This window comes from Ochotona curzoniae, unplaced genomic scaffold (genome assembly GCF_017591425.1).
Source record: "Ochotona curzoniae isolate NIBS_2020 unplaced genomic scaffold, NIBS_Ocur_1.0 scaffold_4505, whole genome shotgun sequence".
NCBI classification, from domain to species: Eukaryota; Metazoa; Chordata; class Mammalia; order Lagomorpha; family Ochotonidae; genus Ochotona; species Ochotona curzoniae.
In genome coordinates, this window is record NW_024467118.1 from 12,524,565 (window position 1) to 12,550,502 (window position 25,938).

Sequence of the window (25,938 nt, forward strand, 5' to 3'; positions counted from 1 at the left end):
GCACATTGCGGGATACAAGAACTGAACTGTGAGGCCAGTGCTTTGGACAAGGCCGGAGCTCACCAGGTACAGAAACTAAACAATGGGAACAGTAAGAAACCTCTGAGTTCTTTCAAACAGGTAGGTAAATGGTCCACTTTGAGCAGCGTGAACTCCACCCAGGCAGCCCATGTGGGTAGCAGGTACCCACACTCTTGAATCATCACCCGGTGCACCCCAGCTCTATTGGCAAGAGGTCGAACAGGAAGCGGGGCAGCCAGGCCACTCAGTGACAAATCCTAAATATGAGTATACGCAAGACATGTATGACCTTAAGCCTCTAAAACCAAACAAACACGAACCGTTTCCGAGGCCCCTGGCATATGTTCCTCCGCGTCCCCACATTGTACCCTCCCTCAGGCAGCTCACATTCACAGCTCTGATCCTGCTGCAGGAACCACATCTAAGACAACTATGATCCAAATGTACTTTTCATCTTAAATTATTTTATTTTGAATATTGTTTCAGAGTTAAGAGGGATGCCCCTCCATATGGGTCTCTGATTAGGCTGGGGAGAATCAGATTACAGAGAAAGGCCGGTGGGACAAAATTTTTCAATTTTTTTTCTCCTGCATGCACAGGCGGGGAAAGGAAGGGAGCCACTCCTTGCTATCAAACTACATCAGAACCCAGAGATGGGGACAGTCATTTTGATGACTGCTTAGAGACCCTGATGGGAAGAGTGTTCCGGAAGCGTTACTTGAGTGGTTTCGACAGTTCTGAGATGTCGTGGGCTTCATGGCACCAGGGTTGAGAACATCTTTCCAAGGTCTTTTGGCTGACCAAGTCCACCTTAGTGCATCCACAGACCCAGGAACATGCTGCCAAGCTTGGCCAGGAGTCAGGCCACCATGTCCTCCGTGTACATCTGGGCATGCTGTCCACTGCACAGGCAATGAGGAGGTCCAGTCCTGACACATGCACTCCACGGTCAGAGCACACACGACTGCCCATGTGGCCAGGATTTGAGTCCAGCAATCCGCTTGGGAAATTCCCCCCAGAATCCTCGCCTGGGGTCACCTCAGAGGTGACTCTTGTGTGCACCAGCCACTATAGAGTCAGGTTCAGTCCACCAGCTGCACTAGTGCTGGCGAGAGAGGCAGGCCTCAACTAGTTAAGCGAAGGGCAATTAGCACTAAGAGTGGTGAGAAAAGGTAAGCGAAGCTCAGGATCCAGACAGGCCTGACACCAATTAGGAGCAGGTCCAACCCCCAAGAAAACAGTTCCAGCACTTGCCATTAAAACGTAATCTCATAATATAATGAGTCTGTTTTGAAAAAACGACTGCAGCTTCATTAAATGTTCCCATAAGTTCTGTGGTCTCTCAAAAAAAAAAAAAAAAAAAAGAAAAGAAAAGAAAAGCCTTCGTAACCCTGGGAGGTTCCGCTTGTGGGAACTGTCTTTCGGGGTGGGCACGGAGACCCAGCAGCTGAGACGCTGTCTGGGAAGCCCACACATCACACTGTAGTGCCATGACAGGAAGCCCAGCTCTGCTTCCTGCTCAGCTTCCCCCAGCGCAGAAGCTGCAAAGCAACAGACATCGACCCCACACCTACGCAGGAGACCCCGCTGCGGCTCCAGGCTTCTATGACCCATTTGGGGAGTGAAGCAGCACAGGAAAGTTCTCTGTGTGTGCTTTCCCTCTGCGTGTGTGTGGTGTGTGTGTTTTCGCATGTATCTGCAGCTATGTCTTCCCGATAAATAAAACTGTTTTAAAGCAAAAGTCCTTAAAGATAACTGGGTTCAAAACTTCTTTCATTCGTTCAAAAAAACGTTTAAGCCCCAAACTCTTGCAATTTGCTAGATTACAGTTTTGTATGGTAACAACGCCGGAGGCAGCACCCTGTCCCTATTCATCCTCCACCTGCTTTCTCTGTCTCTCCCTTTCTGCCCATCTCTACCAGGAAAGGGTAAGGATGACATGGACACAGAATCTGCCCAAAAAAGGAAAGTGAGAGTGTTAGGAATTTTTTTTTTCATTTACCTATGTTTCCCTATTGCGTTCTTATTCCTTAACGCCAGCTGTGCCTGCTTCAATCCCAAGAGTGTGTAATGGGCCCAGCGCGGTGGCCTAGCAGCTGAAGTTCTCACCTTGAACACACCAGGATCCCATTTGGATGCCAGTTTTAATTCTGATGGCCCCACTTACCATATCTCCCTGCTTATAGCCTGGGAAAGCAGTCGAGGATGGCCCAGAGCCTTAGGACCCTGTACCCATGTAGGAGACCTGGAAGAGCTCCTGGCTCCTGGCTTCAGCTCAGCTCAGCTCCGACCATTGAGGTCATTTGGGGAGTGAATCATTGGACAGAAGATCTTCCCCTCTCTCTCTCCTCCTCTCTATATATCTGACTGACTGCGCAATAAAAATAAATCTTAAAAAAAAAAAAAAAGAACTGTATAGTGACCAACAACACAACATAGCCAACCAATGTGTGACTGGCCCTGAGTGACACGAAGGGGTATAATTCTGTCCTTACATAGTTACAGGATGGAGTATATACAAATCCTGGGACCCTCAGGCCCTCTGTTCTCCATCAGCCACGCACCTTTAAAGAAACAGTTCAGGGCCAGCACTGTGGTGCAGCAAGGTAAGCCACTGCTTACAATATTTGCACAGCAGCAGGTAGAGTCCTGGTTACGTGCTTTCAAGCCAGCCCCCTGCTAACGCACGCGAGGAAATAGCAGATAGAGGCCCAGGAGCTCGGGTCCCTGCCACACAGATAGCATGCCTGAGTAAAGCCCCAGCTCACGACCTTGAACCTGGTCCAGACCCAACTGCTGCAGCTATTAGAGGGAGTGAACCAGTAGATGGAAGACAGGCTCTCTCTCTCTCTTTCTCTCTCTCTCTTTAGCTCTGCCTATCAAATAATTAAATACAGAGATATTATAAACACGCACAAAGGAATGGTTCGACACTGGAAGCCTGTCTGCTTTGCTACCCCGACCTACCGCCAAAGCAGGCCCTGAAGCCACCTGTGCCTTCAGGGGACATGACAATAGAGTAGCAGACCTGGAGCACAGTCTGGGACAGAAGCCAGCCCCTAAGACCCACAAAACACGACATCGGAGAAGCCCAGCTTAGAGAGCCTTGCTTCAGATGCCACACCTGCAACATGTGCCCAGCAGGAGCTTCCCATGTCAGTTTTAACAACTGCGATGCCGTAAGTGAAACACTGTGCACACAATATTTAAATCTGAGTTATTAGAACCTTTGAATCCAGGAGGGCCGCTCACAGCTCAAGCTCAGAACATCAGACACCTCACACATCTCCAGTTCTCAGCGTTGAAGGTAATTACTGAACTAGTAGTTTCCAGAGAGAGTCGAGCTGCCTTCAGAACCAAACAAAACACAGTGAATCAGTGCTTCTTAATTTTATTTTTATTGTTATTATTTTCCACAATACAGTTTTGTAAGTCTTGGGATCCCTCCGTCTCCCACCCCTTTCTCCTTCCCCATTTTCCCCAATGTCATCACTGCACTATAATCCTCTGGTAACAGTTACTGGTTTAGCAATCTGCTATTTCAGCATGTGATGGCATTGCAGGTATAGACACAGATAGGAAAGCCTAGCATCATACAGTCAGGGTCTTTCTCACGGCTTCCCTGGGAGGCCTCTTTCCATCCCGGACTGCAGACACCTTCTGCAACAACACTTCCTGCAAAGCTAGTCTCCATCACACAGTCCATCTAGAACATACGGATAGACTTGCTCACCTGCCTTTCTATTTGTTTACATTTTCCATGAAGGTGGCCTTACATCAGAGAACATTACGATAGTTAATTTTCTATGTAACTAAACTAAAGGATGCCTGAATTAAAGGATGCCTGGGTGATTGAAAAAACTGCATGTGTCTATTAAAATACACTAAGACCAGACTAGGACTGATGAAGCTAGGAAGGCATTCTCCCCAACGTGAGCGGCACCACAGAAGAACAAGGCCTACAAAGAACAAAACACCCGGAAGCTGCACCTGCTCGGGCCCTCAGGGCTCTCAGCCCTCACTCCGTCACTCCGAGTCGCACCAGCCCCCTCACCGGGTCCCAATCCACAGCCCCGAGACTTGAGCCAGAGGACACCAGGAGCTTTCCTCATTCTCCACAGTGCAGGCTGTGGGGATTCTCATCTCCTGAACTGAGCAAATTCCTATAGTAAATATCTTTAATCGACCCACCCCTGCAACCACCCATCCATCTTTCCTCCTGGATCAGTGTCTATACAAAACCCAAGCTCACCTGCTCACTCAGGAGCAGAAACAGCAGGTCCATCATACTTCTCCAGAAGGTTTAAAAGGAAAGGTTTCAGAAATCCCATTGTCTTGGAAGAAAACAAAGATGAGCCCAGGGTCTGAGATCACTGAACTATCCCAACTAAACACACGCCTGGAAAATAAGCTCTGAGTCACAACAGAAGACAACCATCACAACTCACATAGTTCACCAACCAGCACACCATCTCGGAAACTAAAGAACGAGAAAGCACCTCAGTGAACCATGTGACAAAGCCTGTGACCCCTCAACTGCAAGCTGGGGGGCCCTACACTCTGCTCCCCACGGAAAGCTTCCACCACCTACTCTCTCCCTGAGCATCCATCCTGAGCTATCATATAAAAGGTGGCCCACTTCCACACTGGCTGCATGCAGTAACAACAGTTCCCACTTCAATAGTTTTATAATCATCAAGTGGGAAAAGATGACAAGAAGTAAAAACATCACAGTGTTTAAAAAAAAAAAAGGAGAGAAAAAAGGTCCCGGCCTGGCATTCCATCCTGGTAGAGAAGGATCAGCCAGGCAAACCACTCCTCCTAGGCGCTTCCCAGCACAAACCACGAGGATGAAAGAAGGGTTCAAGTAGTGGTGTGTCAATCTCAAGGACTAGGACAAGAAATACGTAGTGGTGAACATATTTTAAAAGTTATAATCTAGGTAGAGCCCAGAGTCAAAACAAAAACGCACAGATTGAAATAAAAAAATAAAAGGAGAACAAATGAAGAGAACAGGCTAAAAAAAAGCTTAAGTGTAAGAGCCAGATCTCTCATGCTGCCACAAAAGGAGACTCGGAAGCTTTGTTAAAAAAGGACAAAAGGACATGGCTAGGCATGCTGAAGAAGTAGGAAGGAAGTGGATCAAGAAATGAACAGAGAATTAATCCAAGTAAGAGAAAAAGTATTTCCGTTATCAGATGGTGAGTGGGAGTTTCAGCCCTGACTTTGCAGGTTGGATATTGTGCTCTGAAGGGCCTCAAGTTTTATCTGTGACAGAATCATCCTGCAGAAGAGCAGTGCAGGGACCTCCCCCAGGTCCTATTTGAGAAACACTATCCCGAGGACAAGGGAACCTTTTTCTATGAACAGCGAAGTACATTTGTGCCAGATGCCTGAGACACACAGGCGACGATGGCCCTCAACCGTCTGTGATCAGGCAGGAGACAAGGCCTGTAAATGAATCCCTGTGAAATAGAACAGCAGCTGCCACACCCAAGGCAACACCAGGAGCCAGGGGCCAGCCTGCACAGGCCAAGGGCAGACTCCAAGTTCCTTATCTGGAATTCTAATGGAGTCATGGCTAGGAAAATGGAATGTACACTTGGGTTGGAAGAAAAAAACAAACAAAGGCAGGTTTAAGAAAAAATGAAGAGTCCAATAGAAAGGACTTCTGTTTCTAAGACTTCCCTAAATGGAACATAACCATAGCCAATTTCTCCTTGTTTGTTTCAAAAGAAGAAGAGTCAAAGAATAGCCCAAAGAAGGTTTTTTCAGCCTTATCTTGATTGGAATCAATTTAATTAGACTTAGCTTCAAGCAGGCTTCAAGAAAAACAATCTTAACACCTGTGTTACAGAACACACATTACAGTCACTCTTCTACCTGCTTTAAGATTCTTTCAATTAACTCTAAGAACGGCTAATTCCCCTACAGAACCTACTAGCCGCTACCTCCTCTCCATCCCAGCGACAAGCAGGCCATCACTATCCAATTTCTGACAGCAAGTGGTATAGCTGAAGGAGGCAAGCAGGAGTCCTATCAGCGGTCACACTCGGTACACAGGACATCCTGCACTTGCCGAGGGCTGAGGCTCCGTATCTTCTCAGGGATCTCCTTCTCCCACGCCTCAGGAAGGGCACACGTATTCCTCATCTCACACCTGGCAAGCACAATTCCTGCACTGGGCGAGGGTATATGGAACTGGCGATCCTATCAAAAAGAGATCTCATGGTATGGCAGTACCACCCCCAGAATCATGAATGGGTAGATTATAATTCTAAGTGGTAGACTGTATGAATGGGCCATGTAGCTGCCTCTGTGTGGAATACGTAATGTTACCAACCTCCCACCCAGAAGACTCAAGGAGAAGGCTGTGAATAGGCACATCTCAAATATTATGCAATTTGAACTTTAAGAAGGCAACATTTGAGAAGGGGAAAAAAAACCTCAGAACTTGTTTATTTAAACTAAGAACCAAGAATGTCTGTCATCTGGGCTGACAAGCAGAGAAAGCAATTAACAAATGTCTGATACTTGAGCCGATTCAGATTCACCAGCTGGCAACAAAGTTACCATGCCAGGATCAGGTTGCTTTGTCAAGGCCTCACCACCATGCCCTGCAACCATACTTAAGGATGCATCAAGGATGGCATCTCTGGTCCTGCCTCACTGTCCCAGCCAAAAGAGCAAGAAAATGATGACAGAAATACATCATCAGATGATGATCTGTCTCCCTAACATCCTCAAGTGTATTAACTGGAAAAATGAGTCATGTACCCCAAAACAACTCAATGACAGGTCACATGGTGGTTAATCAGTAGGCTTAGCCTAACCCCTTCTTTGTCCTATGTAACCCTACCTGCCTACTTGTCAATTAAACTTGTCAATTACTCTGCCCGAAGAAGTACTTGCCCCTACTTGGGACCTGAACCATATTACTGCATCCATCTCAAACCACATGGGTGCAGTTCTCTCTCTCTTCCTGAAGTTGCAGGGAAAGGCAGGCAGAAATCCTTCTCCATCCTTTCCCTTCCTGGCCCACTCCATCCCTGAACATGGTCCACAGGTATCTGTGAACTCCTCATCTTTCAAATAACCTTATCACTCTCTATGCTGTGTTGGTGCCTGTGCTCAAAACACTCTGAAAAACCAAAACCTGTCACACTGGCCCAGTGCTCACTGAGGTCACGGCCACCACATCAACAAACCTACAGTGCCACAGGCAGTTCACGCACATAGCACCTACTTCATAAATAGGCATGTTCCAAAGATTTACCATTTTATTGAAAAGGCAGAGTGAGAGAATGAAATCTTCCAAACTCTGGACTCACTCCCCCAATTGTAGCAATGGCCAAGAGCTGGGCCAGGATGCAGCCAGCAGCCCTAAGTTTCACCTGTGTCTCCCACACTAGTGGTGGGGGCACTCGGGCTCTCCTTCATTGCTTGCCCAGACACTTGAGCAGGGAGCCGCATGAGGATGCAGAGCAGCCAGCATTTAAAGCAGTGCAGTGAGAAGGGATTCTGGCGCTTGCCACAAACAGAAGCTTAACCTGCAGTGACATATGCCGGCCCCTAACTTATATATATTATTGTCAAAGACTTGACAATAATAGCAACTATATTACCAACTATGTTATCTGCTCCACTTTCAATCATCACTTTAGAGTATTCCTTCCTTCTACTTGTGGAAAAAAAGAAGCTCCTGTAAAGCAGTCTGCCCTGCAGTGCCAGCAGCCTCCCTTTCATGTTTACTATCTCAGTCCCAACAGGCCACAGTGGCAGTGACTGGCCTAAGTGCCATCAACATGAATACGAACACAGTCTAGAATGTTCACTTAACTAGGAACTAGCAATGGTATGTCCCATTGTACAGTGAGTTATGACTGTATGGAAGACTGGAAATGCACAAATAAGGCACCCACATACAAATGAACCTATTGTCAGGATGGGTGTTGTGGCATAAAGAATTAAAGCCACAGACTACGATGCTGACATTCCTTCTGAGTACCTGTTGAAGTCCTGGCTGCTCCACTTCTGATCCAGCTCCCTGCTTGCGGCCCGGGAAAAGCGGAAGAGAATGGGTAGAGTGCCTGGGTCCCATCACCCACAGGGGAGGCCCAGATGGAACTCCTGGCTTTTAGCTTAGGTCTGCTCCATTGCTCACCACTGCAGCCATAAAGAAAGGTAAGCAATGAATGGAAGAACCACTTCTCTGCTTCCATTTCTCTAATACTTTCAAATAAACAATATTAAAGAAATAATAATTATCTGGCACAGATAAGTTAAAATGGCTTAATGTTCTTCATCTACTCAAAACAAAAACCAAGTCATGTTTTGTTCACTGTTCAGACTAGTTTCAATAAAATTCTCCATACAGGTACACACAGGAGAAACTGAACCTCTTACGATGGCTTCTCCACTCTATTATTTCATAATTAATGCAATACAATTACCAGGAAAAAATATTTTGAAGATAAAAAAAGAATTTAAGTTACACTGGGGAGCGGATATGCCAACTCTGAGGCTTACTCCAGCCCTGCCAACCAGCAGGCCCCCAAATGCCAGCAGCACAAAGGCCATGGTTGTCAGAAACCTGCCCTTTCAAGTGTTTCCATTTAATTCTCAATGCATCTCCAACACAGTACTGACCTTAACCCCACAGGTAATATGAAAGCCAACTGCAGCACATCGCTCCCCTCGCTTCCACCAGCAGTCACCTGCGGCTCTAGGACCAGGGCCTGTGCCGAAGCTGTTATCTATTCGAGACTTGCCTGCACTTGCAACAGCCACCTGCTACCATGCTCCTTTTTGTTGCAGCAGATGACAGCTGGGGACTACAGGCAATTCTACAGATGACAGTAGACTGACTCGTAGGCTCCAAAACACACCAATACGCAGGTCCTGGGCCAGAATAACGAAATCCGAATGTGAGGTCTGTGGGGCAGGCTTTCTGGCAACCACGGGAAAGTCTCCACAGCAAACTCCTCAAGCAGGTTGGAAGCAGAGGCCCCTGGAGGAGCACCCTCCCTCCTGTCCCTGCAGTATGTGGCACAGACACATCCACACCTACATGGGCATGTCATGGGAACCTGGGAAGAACCGCCACACTGGAGCCCTGAGATACCACAGCCTGGAGAAAGGCTTTGTGCCCAGGAGATGGGTATGAGAGAAACAAGGGCCAAAGAACCAAAAGGGGGCTTGGGGAAGGAGGTATGAAAGGTGGAGGGCAGCTGTGCTTGCGCTACCCTCATTCCACACTGATGTGCCAGCAGGCAGCTGCGCCCCTACTTCCGACCCAGATTTCTGGGAAGCTACAGAGACGATGGTCCAAGTGCTTGGGTCCCTGTCCACCACGCGGGAGACCAGCAGGGCGCTCCCGTCTCCTCGCATTAATCTGGCCACAATCTGGCTGTTTTCAGGCATCTGTGGAAACAGCAGGTGGAAGATCGGTCTCCCCTTCTCCCCATCTCATCCCCTGCTTCAGTAAAATGAAAATAAACAAATAAATACAGAGTCCCATCAGTTCCTTCAGCAAGATCATCCCTAAACCAATCTTCTTCTAAACAGATCCTCCTGGAGAGGTTCCTAATGCCTATTAAAATTTCTAAAAAGCCACAAGTTATTCCTCTGTAATCTTCTGTAATCTTAGCAGTCAAGAAAGATGCAGGTTAAAGTCACATCAAAAAAGAGCTGAACGGTCACATGTAGCCAGAAAGAGGCAGGATAGCATGACAGAGAGAAGGCACGAGGAAGTATTGCCCCTGAGCCCAGAAGACCAAAAGGAAACGGCAGAATAACCCAAAACAAATGTCTGGTCCAGAGAGGAAAATTCGCCTGAATCCATCTGAAACTACCAGAAGCAGGGCAGGCCCTGCACACTTATCCACTGAATGAATGCAAGTCCTTTAAAAACAAGCTAGGAGCGATCAAGAACAGCCCTGAGAAGAGCATATATCAAAAGCAAATGCTGGTCTCTGAACAGTCCTCGTGCTGTATGTGGGAAAGCAGACGGAAACCTGAGCTTGCAGCCAGCAGACAAATGGGAAAAGGATGACCAGCAAGTCAGAGGGCGGAGCCAGGAGGGGAGCAGGGTTCTGGATGAACTCTGTATGGGCGTCTCAACATTGCATTTCCTCCCTTCAAGCCCTGAAAAGAGGGGAAAGACCTGAGAGCCTTATCTGGTTAGAAAGCAGTCGCCTCTACCTTGGTGCTGGGCTCAGGGCCTGAGCCAGCCAAGCAGCTCCCGGAAGGAGCCCACTGCGCCCCACCCCCAACACGTGGCGCTGAAGCTCAACGGCCCAGGGAAATTTCGCAAACTTTTGTCCAGGGGGAAAAAAACTGCAGCATGGTGAGAACTGCTGAGTCTTCTGAAGCGCTTGCTCGCAACTGAAACTGTGCAACCTAAACATACATGCAGCCAGGGCTTCAAAACCTACGGGGTACACCTGCCTGCAGCGCCTCGCAAGCTCTGCCGAACCTTTGCTAGGCAGCTATCAAAACTCAAAGAACTCTGTATCTCAATTTCTGTCTTATAAAAAAAATGCTGACACAGTAAAAAACAGCTATGCTCTCTGGACATCAGATTACTCCACAGGGCCATACCAGCTCAGAAATCAGCAAGTGGGCAGTGACTGCATACATGGTGGTGAGCAGCCCCTGCACGCACACCCTGCTCAGGGGGCGCCCGCACGCCCCTCGCACTCTACGTCTGTCCAGGGCCACATGCCTGCGGGGATGCCGCGTGTGCCAGGCGCAACGCAGCCCTCGGGCAGTGAGGACACGGCCACCTCGAGGAAATCAAAAAAGAAGAAAAAGGTCTGAAGCCAACCGTCTAAGCAGAAAGGGGCGGTGCAGGTGCAGCCTGTGGCGGAGCCCACCGAGAAGGGCCGAAGGTCTGCAGGCCCCGTCAGTGGGAAGAGCCGAGGCCACGACGAAGAGCTTCTGTTCTATTTCCTGTACCCTTTGCAGCGCACCCCAGGGGTGCTGTGTGGAGTGCCAGCCGCTTGGCAGTCTCTGTGGGCAGACGTGGGCCTGCTCACAGCTCCTGAGCTGTTGGACTGAGTCTGTCAGACCAGCCCACGTCTTCTATGTCCCTACCGAGACAGGAAGAATATTCTTGCTCTTCCGGGTTTTATGAAGTTGCTCTTGCTAATAGGACTAGCGGGAAACTCACATTTTGCACACTGGTGCTCACTTCTGAAAACATGCACAATAAATGTCATTGTTTTATGCAGTTTATCTTATTGTCTTAATGTGCATTTTGGGGCCCAGTGAGGCAGCCTAGTGGCTGAAATCCTTGCCTTCAATGCACCAGGATCCCATGTGGACACTGGTTTGTGTCCCAGATGCCCCACTTCCTTCCAGATCCTTGGTTGTGGCCTGAGACAGCAGTCATTGACGGCCTGGGACCCTGCACTCATGTGGGAGACCCAGAAGCTCCTGGCTTCCAGCTTCAGATCAGCTCAGTTCCAGTCATTATTGTCATGTGGGAGTGAACCAGTGAATGGAAGATCTTTGTCTTTCCTTCACTCTGCATATCTGCTTTCCAAAATAAATAAATAAATAAATCTTTATATTTAAAAAAAAAAATCACCAGCTCTTGGATAAATGGCTGAATGCAAAACAGAATCACAGAATGATACCTAAGAGGCCTCACCTGTGTCACCTGGTGTCCGTGTCTGACTTCCTGCCAGAGATTTACTTCTGTCTCTCATCTGTTCTTTCCACCCACGTTAACAGGCTCCCGAGAAGATGGGACTGTGGCTACGCTCGCTTGTTTTTGCACTTGGTCCATGGGCAAGCCCACCCATAGCTCTCCCAGAGACTCCCACTGCTGCTGCAGGGCTCCAGTACACAAGAAATGACAGGACACAGGGGTTGGGTCAAGCCATACGTGTCATCATGCAAGGCCCAGAGACATGCTCTCATGGACCAGGGGCCCAGGGGGCCCAGATCCTGCAGTGATCCTGAGCATCACTCCGCAGAATTCAGCCTCCCTATGTACAGGTGGGTCTGCCACACACAGGACCCAGGAAGTCAAAGCTAACTGCATCATTCAATGCATACGTATCCGTGCTTCTAACAGATTATGAGCCAGCTGTGGGCCGGCGGGCTAAGCCACTGCCTGAGACACCAACACTCCGTGTGGGCACCAGATCAAGTCAGCTGCTCACCTTAGGATCCAGCTCCCTGCTGACGGCCTGAGACAGTAACAGAGGATGGCCCAACCCACCCATGTGGGAGACCAGAATGGCATCCTATGCTCTTGGTTTCAACCTGGCCCAGGCCTGACAATTGCAGACATTTGTGAAGCTGTAGATGGAAGATATCTCTCTTGTTGTCTCTCTGGCTTTCAAATAAACATTTTTTTTAAATAAAATAAGAGGTGAGTGTGGAGATACAACAGGTTAAGCCCCACTGCCCATGACATTCACATGCCACTTCAAGTCCCAGCCGCTCCTGTCTCAATCCAGCTCCCTACTAATGCACGCGGCAAGCAGAGGAAGATGGTCCACTTGGGAAGTGAACCAGCAAATGGAAAATCTCTGTATCTCTTCCCCGCGTTCCCTTTTAAGATTTAAATGAATCTTAAAAGAAAGAGAGAAAGAAAGAAAGCAATACAGCTATGAGATGCCAAGCAAAACTACATCAACTAAATAGACAAATGATGCACTATGACAGACAGACTGAACAGATCCGTATGCCACCATGCACTACAACCTTTATGTCACTCCTGTCGGTCAAGAACAATGACCAACCCTCCCACCCTGCAGGCCCCACACAGAGGTTTCACCACCCCTACCCCTTCAAGGGACTGTGCCCAACAAGAGCAACACGTGGCATCACAGGACACAGAGGAAGAGCTCCCTGGGAGAGGGCACAGAAGCGAGGAATCAACACAGTAGGCACGAGTGAGGAATCTACAACATGAAGCTGATGGAGAGGGACTCCGAACACTCAGCACTCAGATCTCATGGCAAGGACCACAGTCCCAGCCAGCCCACACGGGAGGCACATCGCTAGGGGAAAGGCACAACATGGGGGAGGCAAGAGGCTGTGCCTGATGCTGAGCCAGGATTTCATCTCTGAACCCACTACACTCACACTGGGCCTGCAGCGTAACTATTCATCCAACATCCAAGGAAAGGGGAAAACAAACTTGTGCTGGGTGCTGGGCAATCAGCCACAGCAGAGCTACAGAGGACCCAGATTCAAAACAACAGTAGCCCTGACCCAATAGCTCCCCTGGTAGCAATTGAAGCCACAGCTGCTTGCTGGTCCACCCATGAAAATTATTTTGCCTCTCTCACAGGTTCTTTTTGTCTTTTTTCAAGTAAACAAAAATGACTAATTTTTTGAAAAGCCAAACTTCCACCTATGTCCCACCCCATCCACTCTCTCCCTTGACCACCCATTCCTCCATGTCCGTGGAATGATTTTCAGTCCTATTCAGATGAGATCCAACATACACGCCCACAGGAGGTACCTTCCCTCAGAACTGCACCCTTACATGGCTGCTGTTCCCACACCCCCTTCCCCTGCCCATCTCACCCTTCCTGAAGACCTGCCTCCCTTCTCTGCACATCCACTGTTCCCACAGGACACCCAAGTGCTCAGATCCTTGGTCCTGTACTGGACCTCTCAGCACCTCTCACCTGGGACACTCCTCCTGCCCTGAATCATCAACTTCTTCTAAGACCACATTTTCTACCAGCCTTGCTGCCCAGGCTGCGCAGCTGTTGTATCATGCCTCATATCTGTTCCAGGCTCCTCCATGCCCCAGGGCGGCTCCTTGTGGGCCTCTGCCAACTGGACCGAGTGTGAAACGCCATGGACAGGCCAGTGCTCCCCAAGCTGCCCTCCATCATGGCTCCGTCACAGTCTGCCACCTCAGCTGGCCCAGCCACCATCCCACCGTTATTCCAACAAGTGTGCTCCCTGTAGCCTCCTGGCTTTCCCCTCCTTCACACCACGCTCTAACCTCTCCAGGAAAAGAAAAACCCTTGTGCCACACCAATGCCTGGTCTTGTCAGGCTTCCTAAGTCATTGAAGAATTCTGCCATTACAGGATTTACTAGTTTCTTAACTTTCCAAATGTCTGCTTCCTCCTACAAATCCGTTCCCCCACCCCCACTGGGCTGAAGTTTTTGAACAATACAAGTATCCCTTTTACTGGATTTGCAACTGAGACACTGTTGATATGCAAATGATCTGCTCTTTGATTGCAAATAAATATGACATTTATATAGGGAAACATATCAAAACTCTTGGACCGTTTTTAGTCTGGTTAACAGTATGAGAAAAGGGCCCAGCGCGGTGGCGCAAGTGGTTAAGGTCCTCACCTTGAACGCCCGGGATCCCATATGGGCGCCGGTTCTAATCCCAGCAGCCCCGCTTCCCTTCCAGCTCCCTGCCTGTGGCCCGGGAAAGCAGCAGAGGATGGCCCAAAGCCTTGGGTTCCTGCACCCGCGTGGGAGACCCAGAAGAGGCTCCTGGCTTCGGATAGGCATAGCAACGCCGTTGCGCTCACTTGGGGAGTGAATCATCAGATGGAAGATCTTCCTCTCTGTCTCTCCTCTCTGTATATCCGCCTTTCCAATAAAAAAATAATAAAAATAAATCTTAAAAAAAAAAAAAACAGTATGAGAAAAATCTGGCCTCCTACCTGGTGCCTGCATTCAACAGGAGCACCGGTTCAAGTCCCAGCTACTTCATTTTGGACCCAGCTTCCTATTTGTGTGCCTAGGAAAGCAATGGAAGATGGCCCATGGATTGGGGACCCAGAAGAAACTCCTGGCTCTTGGTCTCTGGCTCCAGATAAGCTCAGGTCCAGCCTTGGCAGTCATTTGGGGAGTGAACTAGTGGATGGAAGATTTCTCTGTCTTTCCCTGTCTCTGTAACCCTATCTTTCAAATAAATAAATCCATCGTAAAACAAAAAAAGATCTTGACATTAGCTTATTCTGGACTTAGGGTAAACCCTAAATTCATAACGCATGTTCTTATGAAGAAAAAGGCGAGGATCTGAGACACAAAAACACACAAGAAGGCCACGTGAAGGCAGCAGGCTGAGAGCAGTGATGCTACCGTGAGCCAAGGAGCATCAGAAGCAAAAAGAACGGACTGACTGCCCGGCAGTGTTCCACAGACAGCGAGGCCTTGCTGGCACCTGCTGCAAGACTTGGGTCTTCAGTGCTGTAGTAAAAAAGCAAGTTCACTGTTTCAGGACATCAAATTTGTGCCAATTTGTAGCACCCCTCACAGCCCCCAAAGTCTACAGGCTAACTACTTCATGGAAGGCACTCCCCAAAACTATTAAAGGAAGAACTAAGGAGAGAAAGCAAAGGGAAGAGGTGAGAATGTATCCGAACTGTGGGGCAGGAGTCCAGGACACAAACTTCGGCCGACAGTGGGACTCGTACAGGCCAGGCCTCCACAGTGTCCGATGGCCAGGCCCAAGCTCTGCCAGGCCCCAAGCACTGCCAGTTCAACCTGGGCCATGCAGAGCATCACCACGAAGGGATACTGAAGTCAGTGACAACTTCTCATTCACCAAATACCTTGCTTTCCTCTGAAGAGCTTCCAGATGCAAGCAGCAGCTGAATTCCAATGGCATTTCAAACTTACACTGTAATCAGCTCAGGAAAAATGCAGTGAAATATTACCTGCTATTTTCGTCTGCAGAGCAAAACCCATTTACAAGCAGTTGGCCAAAGCCAACTGGAAATGGCGACATTTTCACAAAACTGGACCAAAACACGATGTGACAGACTCGGGCGCCCCTCCGTGACCCAGAACCTACACGCTGACACCGTCACTGAGTGATGACTCACTTGGGCTTTCTGGAGTGACAAAGGACCTTTTCTCCAGGGGAGGGACTGACGTCCACTTCACTCAAAGCATTCCCTTCAGAAAATCTGGCCACAAAATAAATAAATGCCACTGTGGCCACCACCAAGATGTTTGAAGAAGTCCAATATCCATCCTCAGACCTCTTGCTACACACTGTACCCCACTGAAACTTTTCCTAACTCCAAACAGGGAAAGGAAAAAGTGAACAATCTGGGAGGCTTCCCTGCTCATTCACACCTTCTCCGATTGGATTTGAGCTAAATTTCTCCGAGATGGTGCCTGTCGTCGGGACATCCCACCATGTTTTCACAGTGTTATGAAGCGGCACGCCACCACAACAGAGCAGGGCACGGAGCCTGGGGACTCAAACTTCAGCTTCACAAATCATCCCTTGGAAACACTTCAGAATTAAACTCTCCCAACCCAAAGCATCGTTCAGAAAACAAAACCCGGGGTCTTGGAGGCCAGGCGTTCTGCTAGAATGAGGCCAGCAAAAGATTGTACAACTAACGCCCGCATGAAGCCAGTTACTGAAATCGCCTCCTCCGTCGGAAAGTCAAGAATTGGCAGGCTCGAGGAACCCGTAATTTTGAGTTTCTGGCTGTTGAGCCACTTCAGAGGGGGCTACCCAGGCGGACACAACGTCTGCTCAGCCAGTAAAAGCAACTCTGAAAAGCCGCTCCTCCGCGGCAGTAAAACCAGGGTAACAAAGGGCGAAGGATAGTTGTCGAGCGGCCGCCGTTTTTCCCACCCAAGGGCTCCTGGATTAGGGGCGCTGGCACTCGGAGCCGAGGACCAGCTTTTCTCGGAAGCCCAGGCCCGCGTGAATGCGTTCGAACGCGGGCCACTCCGTGTTTACTTGCATCCCCACGTGGCTCCGCGCCTCCAAGCAGAGCAGTGCCGGGCGCGCCCGGGAATCCGAAAACTTTGCGAACTAGCGGCGCTGGGAGCCGAAGCTCACTAACTCGCCCAGCACCGACCCCGGCCTACACCTCCCACTCACACAAAGCCGCTCGGGGTGCCCGCAGGACCATCCCTCCCTCCCTCCCTCCCCGCCCTCTGCAAAGTTCCGTGGGGCAAAGGGGGGGAAGACGACGGAGCAGGGCGGGCGCCCCGCGCGCTACTCACAAGGTGACCGTGCGGTTGGGCAGCGTGTCCGGGGGCAGGACCTGCGCGAGCTCCAGGCTGCTGCACACCACCTTGCCCTCGGCGGCACCCGCCGCCCTGCCGGCCCCTCGAGGCCGCCCGTCGTGCTTGCAGCCCGGGGGCAGCGCCGCGGCCCCGCCACCGCCGCCGCCACCGCCGCCGCCGCCGGGGCCGCCTCCTCCCAGCAGGACGAGCAGCGCCAGGCGCAGCAGCAGCGGCGGCGGTGCAGACGAGCGGCCCCGCCGGCGCCCGGGCAGCTCCATGCTGCGAGCCGGGCCTGAGGGCCGAGCCGAGGCGCGGTGGCCTAGCGGGCGGCCCCTGCGCCCGGGCGGGCGGGAACGCGGCGCGGGCCCGGCGGCGCGCGGAGCCTGTTGGTGGGCGGAGGACGGGCCCTCCTCGGCGCCCGCATGCTTCTTTGTCCGCTGCGGCCGCGCTCGGCCTCGGGGGAGCCGCGGGGTCACGGCCGCTCGGGTCCCAGCGCCGCTCGACCGCCCGGCAGGAGCACCGCCTCCTCCGCCGCCGCCACCTCCCCCCGAGCCCGGGCCGCGGCTCCTCCCCGCCCTCCGCGGCCGCCGCCGGCCTCCCCCGCCCCTTCTCCAGCTCCTCTTCCTCCTCCTCCTCCTCCTCCTCCCCCTCTCCTCCTCTCCTCGTCTTCCACCTCCACCTCGGCTGCTGTGGTCCGGGAAGGAGGCGCGCTCCTGGGATGCGAGGGGCCAGCCCTCTAGCCCGTGCGCTTCCCGGAGTAGGGGTACGGGTTGTGGTTCGGGAACCCAGGGGAGGACGCTAACTCTTGGAGAGAGCGGAACAAAGTTCTAAACTCCAGCAAGAGCGCTCCCGTGCTGCAAGTCTCCCTTGGCGGCCGCCGCCCTCCTCCAGACAAAGCCACCCGACGCGCCCGTCGGGGCTACCGGTTTGGGATGAGGCGCGGTTTGGAGTGAGGTGAGGGAAAGAAGGAGGACTGAGCTTCTTGGAGCCAACAACCCGAGCTCAAATACTACTATCTTCGAGGCAATTGCCTTCCACGGTATCTATGGGAAATGTTACTACTCTCCAATAAAGTGAATTCTCTAGAGCTGCTTCTTGCCTCCGCCAGCGGTAACTATGGCCTTGTGTTTGCAAAGCCAGGTGCAACTACTTTATGTTTAAAATTGCATAAGGAATAAGCACAGCTCATACAATGGGTCTTCATCTCTCTTGAGAAATCCGTCTTCCTAACTCCTTTAAAGGCCAGGTCTGACTGCAAATTACCCGGATAGCCTGGAGTTCCATCCACATCCATGTCAGATCTTGCACACTGGCAGTCCCATCGCTTTGCTTGCTATGCCCAGTCCATTTGAGAATGAGAGAGGCGTTGTGTCCAGCCACGCTTTAGGCCTGGAATGCATGTACTAGTACGTAGGTCCCCTGCTGAGAAGACATCCGCTAAGACATTTGCACTGGCCTAAAGTGGCTTGAGAATTTGGGGGTCACGATATTCTGGAGCCTAGACACACATCATGAGGATTGGATCTGGAAGTTTTTCCTCCCTTTAGGAGGACCCTAAACAGTCCCTGGAAGATGCAAATTTTCTTACCTGGGTTTAAGGACACCCATGCATACCACGTCTCAGGGAATCCATGCCACCGGAAATTCCTCCATATACAGGACGCTGTTGGGTTCAATTTAAACAGTGTTTCATTGGACCAAGATTTCCTGAGATTCAACTGTTTCGGACACAACATGGGACAGTACTACCTAAATTATACGTTCTGTGATGGCTGAGTTGTTCTAACCCAGCAGCCTAGTTTGAGTCTCAGTTCGTTTCAGACTCCAGCTCCCTGCTGAAATACACCCTAAAGGAAGGCAGTTGATGGCTCAGGTACTTGGGTCTGTGCCACCCACCTTGCAGGCTAGATGGAGGCCCAAGCTCCTGGTTTCAGCCTGAAACAGATATTGGGGAGTGAGCTAGTTTACAGTTGTCTCTTTCTGCCTTGCAAAAAAAAAAAAATTTAAAATAATTCGTCATTGAAAAATTGTGGAATCTGTGGTGTCCAGTGTGGAGGCCACGTGTAGCTGGATGGCTGTTGCTATTTAGCTGGGAGGGGATAAGATGGTGTTTTCATTTTAATTGAATTTAATGTAAAAGCCAAGTGGCTACCAAATTGGGGTTAAACCGCATGTCTGGTCACTATGATGAGTAGGAAAAGAGGACGGTTGTCACTAACTGCCTTACATTCATAAATAGCCTTAGAAGGTAAACCGATGCGTCCATATTAAGATGCCTGAAATTGGCCACGTTTTCCTTGAATTTGAAGAACTTTCCTTTCTAACAAATAACCACAATTATTACCACCTGTTTGCCAAGATAAAATCTTCCTACTATAACAAACTCAAACTCCTTTATTATTATCGATACAGCCAGGACTAGACCGGTAAACTTAGGAATGTGTATATTTTAAAGCCCAACATTAATACTTACCTGGGGGGTGAAATAGTGTAATTACAGGGTGGTTTTCCCAGAGTAAGACTCCAGATATGCCAGCCCCTGTGTATTCCCCAACGATGGAAAGCTCAACTGCATAGATATGTGATAGTTTAGCCCCCATTCCTCATAAAGACCTACTATGTTTGTTGATGTTGATTTTTCTAAAGTTAAATTTATAGACAAAGTACATATGTGCTTATTTGGTCATCATAAGTACTAATGCAAAATTGGCCTATAACCAATTTATTTTGCTCTGGTTGAAAAAGTTGTATAAGGTACCAAATCATCAGAAAAGGAGATACCACAACTGGTAACATGAATTCAAAGAGGAATGCAGAGAAAATGCCTTTACTCGAGGGGTATTTTCAGCTATTCATGGCAGAAATCAGCCATGCCATCCTTGAAAATAAAGGCTACTGGGCTAAAACTGAAAAAGGCTGTAGGAAGTGTATCTTTCAACACCATAGTCCTGTGAATGCATTAAATTTTGATTATCATTCTGTGTCAGTATGGGTTCCCAAGGACTTGCCAAGTCCAGGGGATGACACTAACTGCATGTGTGTCCCTTCTCAATCATGCCTGCAGGTGAGCTCAGATTAAGCTGCCGTGGATTTGACTGCTTTTTGTGAGACAGGTCTGTTTACTCTGTTGCTGTCTTCTTGGACACTTGAGTAATAGGTCCTTGCAAAATTCTCAGTTTGTACCACTTTGGAACAAGACAGCCTACAGAAACTGAGACTTGTCTTGTTAACCTTATGCCTGTGCTCACAGCCCAGCAGAACTGTGGCTTTAAGAATGGAATGGTAGATGGACCACATTCCACTGCGTCTATGCAAAGCCTGCTGTGCTACGTAAGCCTTGCAAGAGATACCAGCCTTGCAGGAGATACCGGAGGCACACTTCGGCATGCTTTGTTTCACTTCTTAGTGGAGAAACGACAACAGCTGTGTGTGCGTTGTGTATTCATATACTTAGGTAACATGTATGTATATGTGCAAATACACTTACTGATATAATAAATGTGTATGCATATTATTGATAATTTCTTGTACATACTTGCCTTTAGAGCCTACCAGACTAACAGCTTTTGGAAATTTTTCCTGGCTCCGTTCATTAATAATCCCCTCCCACTTTCCAGCACTCTATTATATCACTCTAGAATTTAGACCTTCTTCCCAATATGTTGCAACTTGAGTACTGTTAGATGATGGCCACCGACCGCCCGCCCGCTGGTGGAATAACATCGGCAAGTTGTTTAGAGTTGAGATGGAAGCTTTATTGGAAAATCCGCTCCTGGGCCCCCTTCGCACAGAGGGGAAGGAAGAGGGAAGCGAAAAGGGCCTCTCAGATACGTGTCTGGGAGTTTTATACCCATCTAGACACGTGGGAGGGCAAAGGGGCTGTCTGTGTCCCAACTATGCAAGGAATGTCCATTCAGGTGTGCCATTGGTCAACTGGAATCCCGCCAGGTAGGTGACGTAACTGGCTCCTGTGGCCCCTCCTCCTGTGGGCGGGGCAGACCCGCCCCTAGTCTCCAGTGCCCTGGGCAGCCATCAAGTACACCATCTTTTCTTATCCCTTCATTTATGTTTTGGTGTTAGCCACCCCACTATAGTATCGGCTCTGTGATGCTCTGTCCTATTCACTTTTGATGACACAGAGTTATCTTGCGGCTGCTGAAAAGGCATTCCTGAATGTTCTCCCGGTAGAGCTCCACAATCTTTTTCCTAGGCTCCCTTGTAAGTACCGGAGGCTGTTTGGCCGAGTTCTAGCCAATAAGAATCAAAAGCTCCGCAATATGATAACCACTAGACACATGTGATATATAAACACACATGAATTAAACAAAACTGAAAACGTCATCTGCTTGTCACTCTAGCCATGACTCAGGCTTTCCTTAGATATGTGGCGTGAGTGGGTGCCAATCTGGATGCCAAAGACTGGAACAGTTCCAACATTGTAGAAGACTTGTACATGGAGTGGCAGGGCGTGGGGAAGAGGAAGCATGAAGTAGGAAAAAGGGAGCAAGAGAGAGAGAGAGAGAGAGAGGAGAGAGACATGGCCCTGTAAGGGCATAACTGAAGCTCAAACAGGCATTTTGCGACCATATACCCAAAACCAAAATGAAAATGCCAAAATAAGTGGAAGAAATGAAAGGATAAAAACCACTTAGATCACTGAGGTGAAAGTTGTCAGCAAATATATGATCTCTGGACTGCCTTTAAAAAAAGGTTCTTTTTTTAATTAATGAATAATTAGAAATTGGAGAGAGTGGAGAGATATAAAACGATATATCTTTTGATAAAAAGATATATCTTTTGCTGCTGGTTGACTCCTCAGATGGTAGGTGGTGTTGTAGGGTTTTTGACCCTGAGGACAGCAGCAACCTCGATTCTTGTCTCACAGGAAAGAAGAATTTTCGTGCGGACACAGTTTAGTTTTAAAGCAAGATTTATTAGAAAAGTTGAGAAAGGAGTCTCCTGTCCTAGTGACAGGAGGGGGCTTTGAGATAGAAAGGACCCTTACCCCCTGCCAAAGAGGCAGAAGGAAAAGTGGAAAAGACACCTATCAATGGTGGGGAAAGCATCTTTTAAAGGTTTCCCTCAAAGATGTTTCTCCATAAACAAAGAAAATTTCTGGTTTCCATGGTACCTGGCCTTGAGAAAAAAGGCCAGAAAGGTGTCACTGGCCAACTTCCTTGGTCCCTTTCTAATGATAAAGAGGCCGGTAGGAAGCCCTCCCCCTTGGCAATGGCCAGGAGAAAGAATGGGGCTGATCCTTCAGGAGGGGATAGATATGTTAACGTCGCCCTTGTCTGTTGGGGAAGCATTCCTGATAAGATATGCACTTGTCTCTGGAGAAACGTGCTCTGGTGAATCCAAGACGTGGTGGGGAAAATACCCCCTTTATAACTGAGAAAAAAATGACTTGGGGACCCAGAATGCCCTAACTGCCTACTGCCCAGTCTAACTCCTCCCACAGTAGCACTGCAAGTGGGCCAGCCTCAAGCCAGGAACACCTTCCAGGTCTGCCACGTGGGCGGTGCTCCCAAGCACTTGGGCTGTCATGTGCTGCTCTCCCAGCCCATCATCAGAAACACAGCAGCCCAGATGGACTGCTAACATCGCAGGTGGCAGCTTTACGTGTTATACTGCCACTCTGGATTTCTTTGTACCTGTACAGAATGCTCTCGCCTTAACCATTATTGCATGGTTTTCTAATGACTGGCCCACAAAAAGAACTGAAAGCATTTGTTCGTTCATATAACTTAAATTGCATTTATTTTTGTGTTCCATATCTCTTAACACAATCCCATAACTGTATTAATACAAGTTTTATCTAATGAAATATTTTCAACAATGGGTCAAACTCCCAGCTAAAATCAGTAAATTTAAAAGGACTGACTACAGAGCCAGTGCTGGGGCTTAACGAGCTAATCCTTTGTCTGCAGCACTGGCATCTGAATAGGCACCAGTTCAAGTCCCCACTGCTCCACTTTTGATCCAGCACTTTGTCTATGGCCTGGGAAAGCAGCACAGAATAGCCTAGTGCTTAGGCCCCTAAACCCATGTGGGAGACCTAATAGAAGTTCTTGGCTCCTGGCTTCAGATTGGCTCAGCTTTGGACATTGCATCCATTTGAGGAGTAAACCAGCTGATGGAAGATCACTCTCTCCTGTTCTTCTCCCTTCTGTAAATCTACCTCTCAAATAAAAATGAATGAATATTTAAAAACTATTGATTTAAGTTCATTCCTCAATCATGGAAAGGTATAAGATCATGGTCAAGTTAATAACAAGAAATAAGAGCAGTTGGCCCTTGAAATGGCTCAGGAATACCTCTACCAATGCTGTTAGTGAACATACATTTGCTGTTTACTTTTGCATATGTAAAGTTCATCCGTTAGCTGTGACAGGTGAAAAGTTATATTTTTCGTCACTACACTGTGTGTTGCAGTATGCATGTGGTCAGCATGCAGGACAAAAAGGAATAACTTCTTTAAAGAGCGCTGGCCCCTCCTCTGGCTCTTCTATTTATGAGAAAGTGTAACTTTTGGCAAGTTGCACTATCTCAGGAATGAGATTTTCAACTGGAACTGGGTTTAAAGTGTATCATTTGATCCTGTCGCACTGTCAATTCCTCTTCTTTTTGCTGCAAGGAGACTGTTCCTGAAACTTTACCTGTGTGGCAGTTAAATGTTTTGTTTAGCTGACCAGGTACCTTTCTGAAGTGCTATATTCTTTCCCCAGTGCAGTATTCTTGCCATAAGTTGTAAATATAAGGGAGAAACATGAAACAAATCAGATAAGCAATGTTGTTGGCGGTTACCTTGTTGCAATATAGACTCCAAGTATACAACCAGGCAGGTTAGCCTAGGTGTTATGGAGAGGGAAAACTCATGATCCAAATTAAGATGCCAAATCACATAGCTTTTAAAAAAAATGTCAGTTAAAACACACTAGGAGAAGAAGGAGAAAATGCATGGTAGATTAGCACACAGGGCTAGGATACACACAGGAAGGATCATTTCTCCTGAACGTACTATGGGGCCTGCACCTAGCAGATATGGACAGAATATTTCACACACACTTCTCATCAGCATATGGAACATTCCTGTGATAGACAATATATTGGGCCACAAATAAAATCCCAGCAAATTTTAAAATATTAAAACAATACCATGTATCTTCTCTGATCATAATGAATAAAACTAGAAATGAATGAAAAGAATAATAGAACGATAGAATATACCCAAATTATTAGAAATTAACCAACATGTTAATGAATGATCAGTGGGCCATTGAAGAAATTAAAACAGAAATAAAAAACTTTCCTGAAATAAATGAAAATGAATCTAAATAAATAAAAGAATGAAAATTAATGTGTACCTCTCACTAAATTAAAAAGCAATCAGTTGAAGACGGAGCAAAGACCTACATTTGAGACTTGAGTTGTAAAGTTGGAGAAAAACGCAAAGAAAACACTGGAAGGCTTTGGTGTAGAGGATGCCTTTTGGACAAGACCCCAAAGCACAGATGAGAAGAAAACAAAGCAAGTGGGATTATGTGGAACTCAGAAGCTCCTGCACAACAAAGGAAGCCAACTGTAGTGTGAAGAGATATCCAATGGTGATCGGAAAAAAAATATGTATTAGCTACCTACTCAACCAAGCTTTAATATCCAGAATATACCAATAACTAAGAAAGACTCAACAGCAAAAGATTACCAGTCAATGAAGAAGTGGGCAAAGGATCTCAGTAGTCAGTTGTGAAAGTAATAAAAACAGATGGCCACCAAATAACATGAAGCAATGCTCAACGTCACTAGCCATCAGGGAAATGCAAGTCCAAACCATGAAGGGACACCACCTCGTACACCACCTCGTCCCTGTCAAAATGGCCTAAGCCCCAAACCCGGAGAGTAACAAATGCTGCCAAGGATGTAGACAAGGAGGAACGTTTGTCTACTTGGTGACAATGTAAATTAGTGATGCCACAGTGAAAAAAACTTCAGTGACTTCTTAGAAATCTAGAAATGGACAATGTATAATTCAGCAGTCCCACTTCTGGGTATGTTGCATCAAAGAGACATCTGTACCATCACATTTACAGAAGCACTCGTCACAATAAGCCAAAATAAAGAGCCAGTTGAGGTATCTACCATGAGATGAATAATGAAAATGGGATCTATGCAAGGGAATACTATTCAGCTATTAAAAATGCAGTTTACCAATTGCAGAAAGGGATGCAACTGGAGGACATTGAGTAAACCAGACACAGACATATGACTACATATTCTTCCTTACATGGGGAGCTGTAATTAAAAAAAAAAAAGAAGTGACTTCCTGTATTAGTATTGCTACGATTATCGTTTTGTCAGTCTTTGCTTTATGCCACTGTCAAAACAATGATTAAAGAGCCAGGCACAGTAGCCTAGCGCCTAAAGTCTTTGTCTTACCCGTGCCAGGAGTCCATATAGGTGCCAGTTCTGATCCCAGTGGCCCTGCTGCCCATCCAGCTCCCTACTTGTGGCCTGGGAAAGCAATCAAGGACAGCCCAAATCCTTGAGACCCTGCACCCACATGGGAGATCTGGAAGAGGCTCCTGGCTCCTGATTTCAGATTGGCACAGCTCTAATCATTGTGGTTGCTTGAGAAGTGAATCAACATACAACTATAGTTTTAAGGATCATCAATTACTTGAAAACTTACTGTACATGCATGAAATGATTATCTTTCCATTTTATTATCATTTATACTGTTTGCCTGTATTCCCACTAAACGAGGGCTTTAGTTTTTTATTTGATAAACTTTTTATTTGGGGAGCATTAAGTCTTTGAGTGTAATATAGATTAAAGATGTTATTTCAAAAACTAAAATAAGTCAGTTAAAATACACAATGAGAAGAGAGAGAGATGTGGTGGATTAACTTACAGCAATAAGGTACAGTTATGAAGG

General features: G+C 48.0%; 1 protein-coding gene across 1 annotated transcript in view; it reads right to left on the minus strand.

The window, feature by feature from the left end:
- ADGRA3 (adhesion G protein-coupled receptor A3) overlaps positions 1-17,281 on the minus strand; it is a 111,780-nt gene extending 94,499 nt beyond the window's left edge. Inside the window, exon 1 of the mRNA XM_040965906.1 lies at positions 17,001-17,281. Within this exon, the coding sequence (XP_040821840.1) occupies positions 17,001-17,281 (281 nt within the window). The remainder of the gene's footprint in view (positions 1-17,000) is intronic.
- Between the last annotated feature and the right edge of the window lie 8,657 nt (positions 17,282-25,938).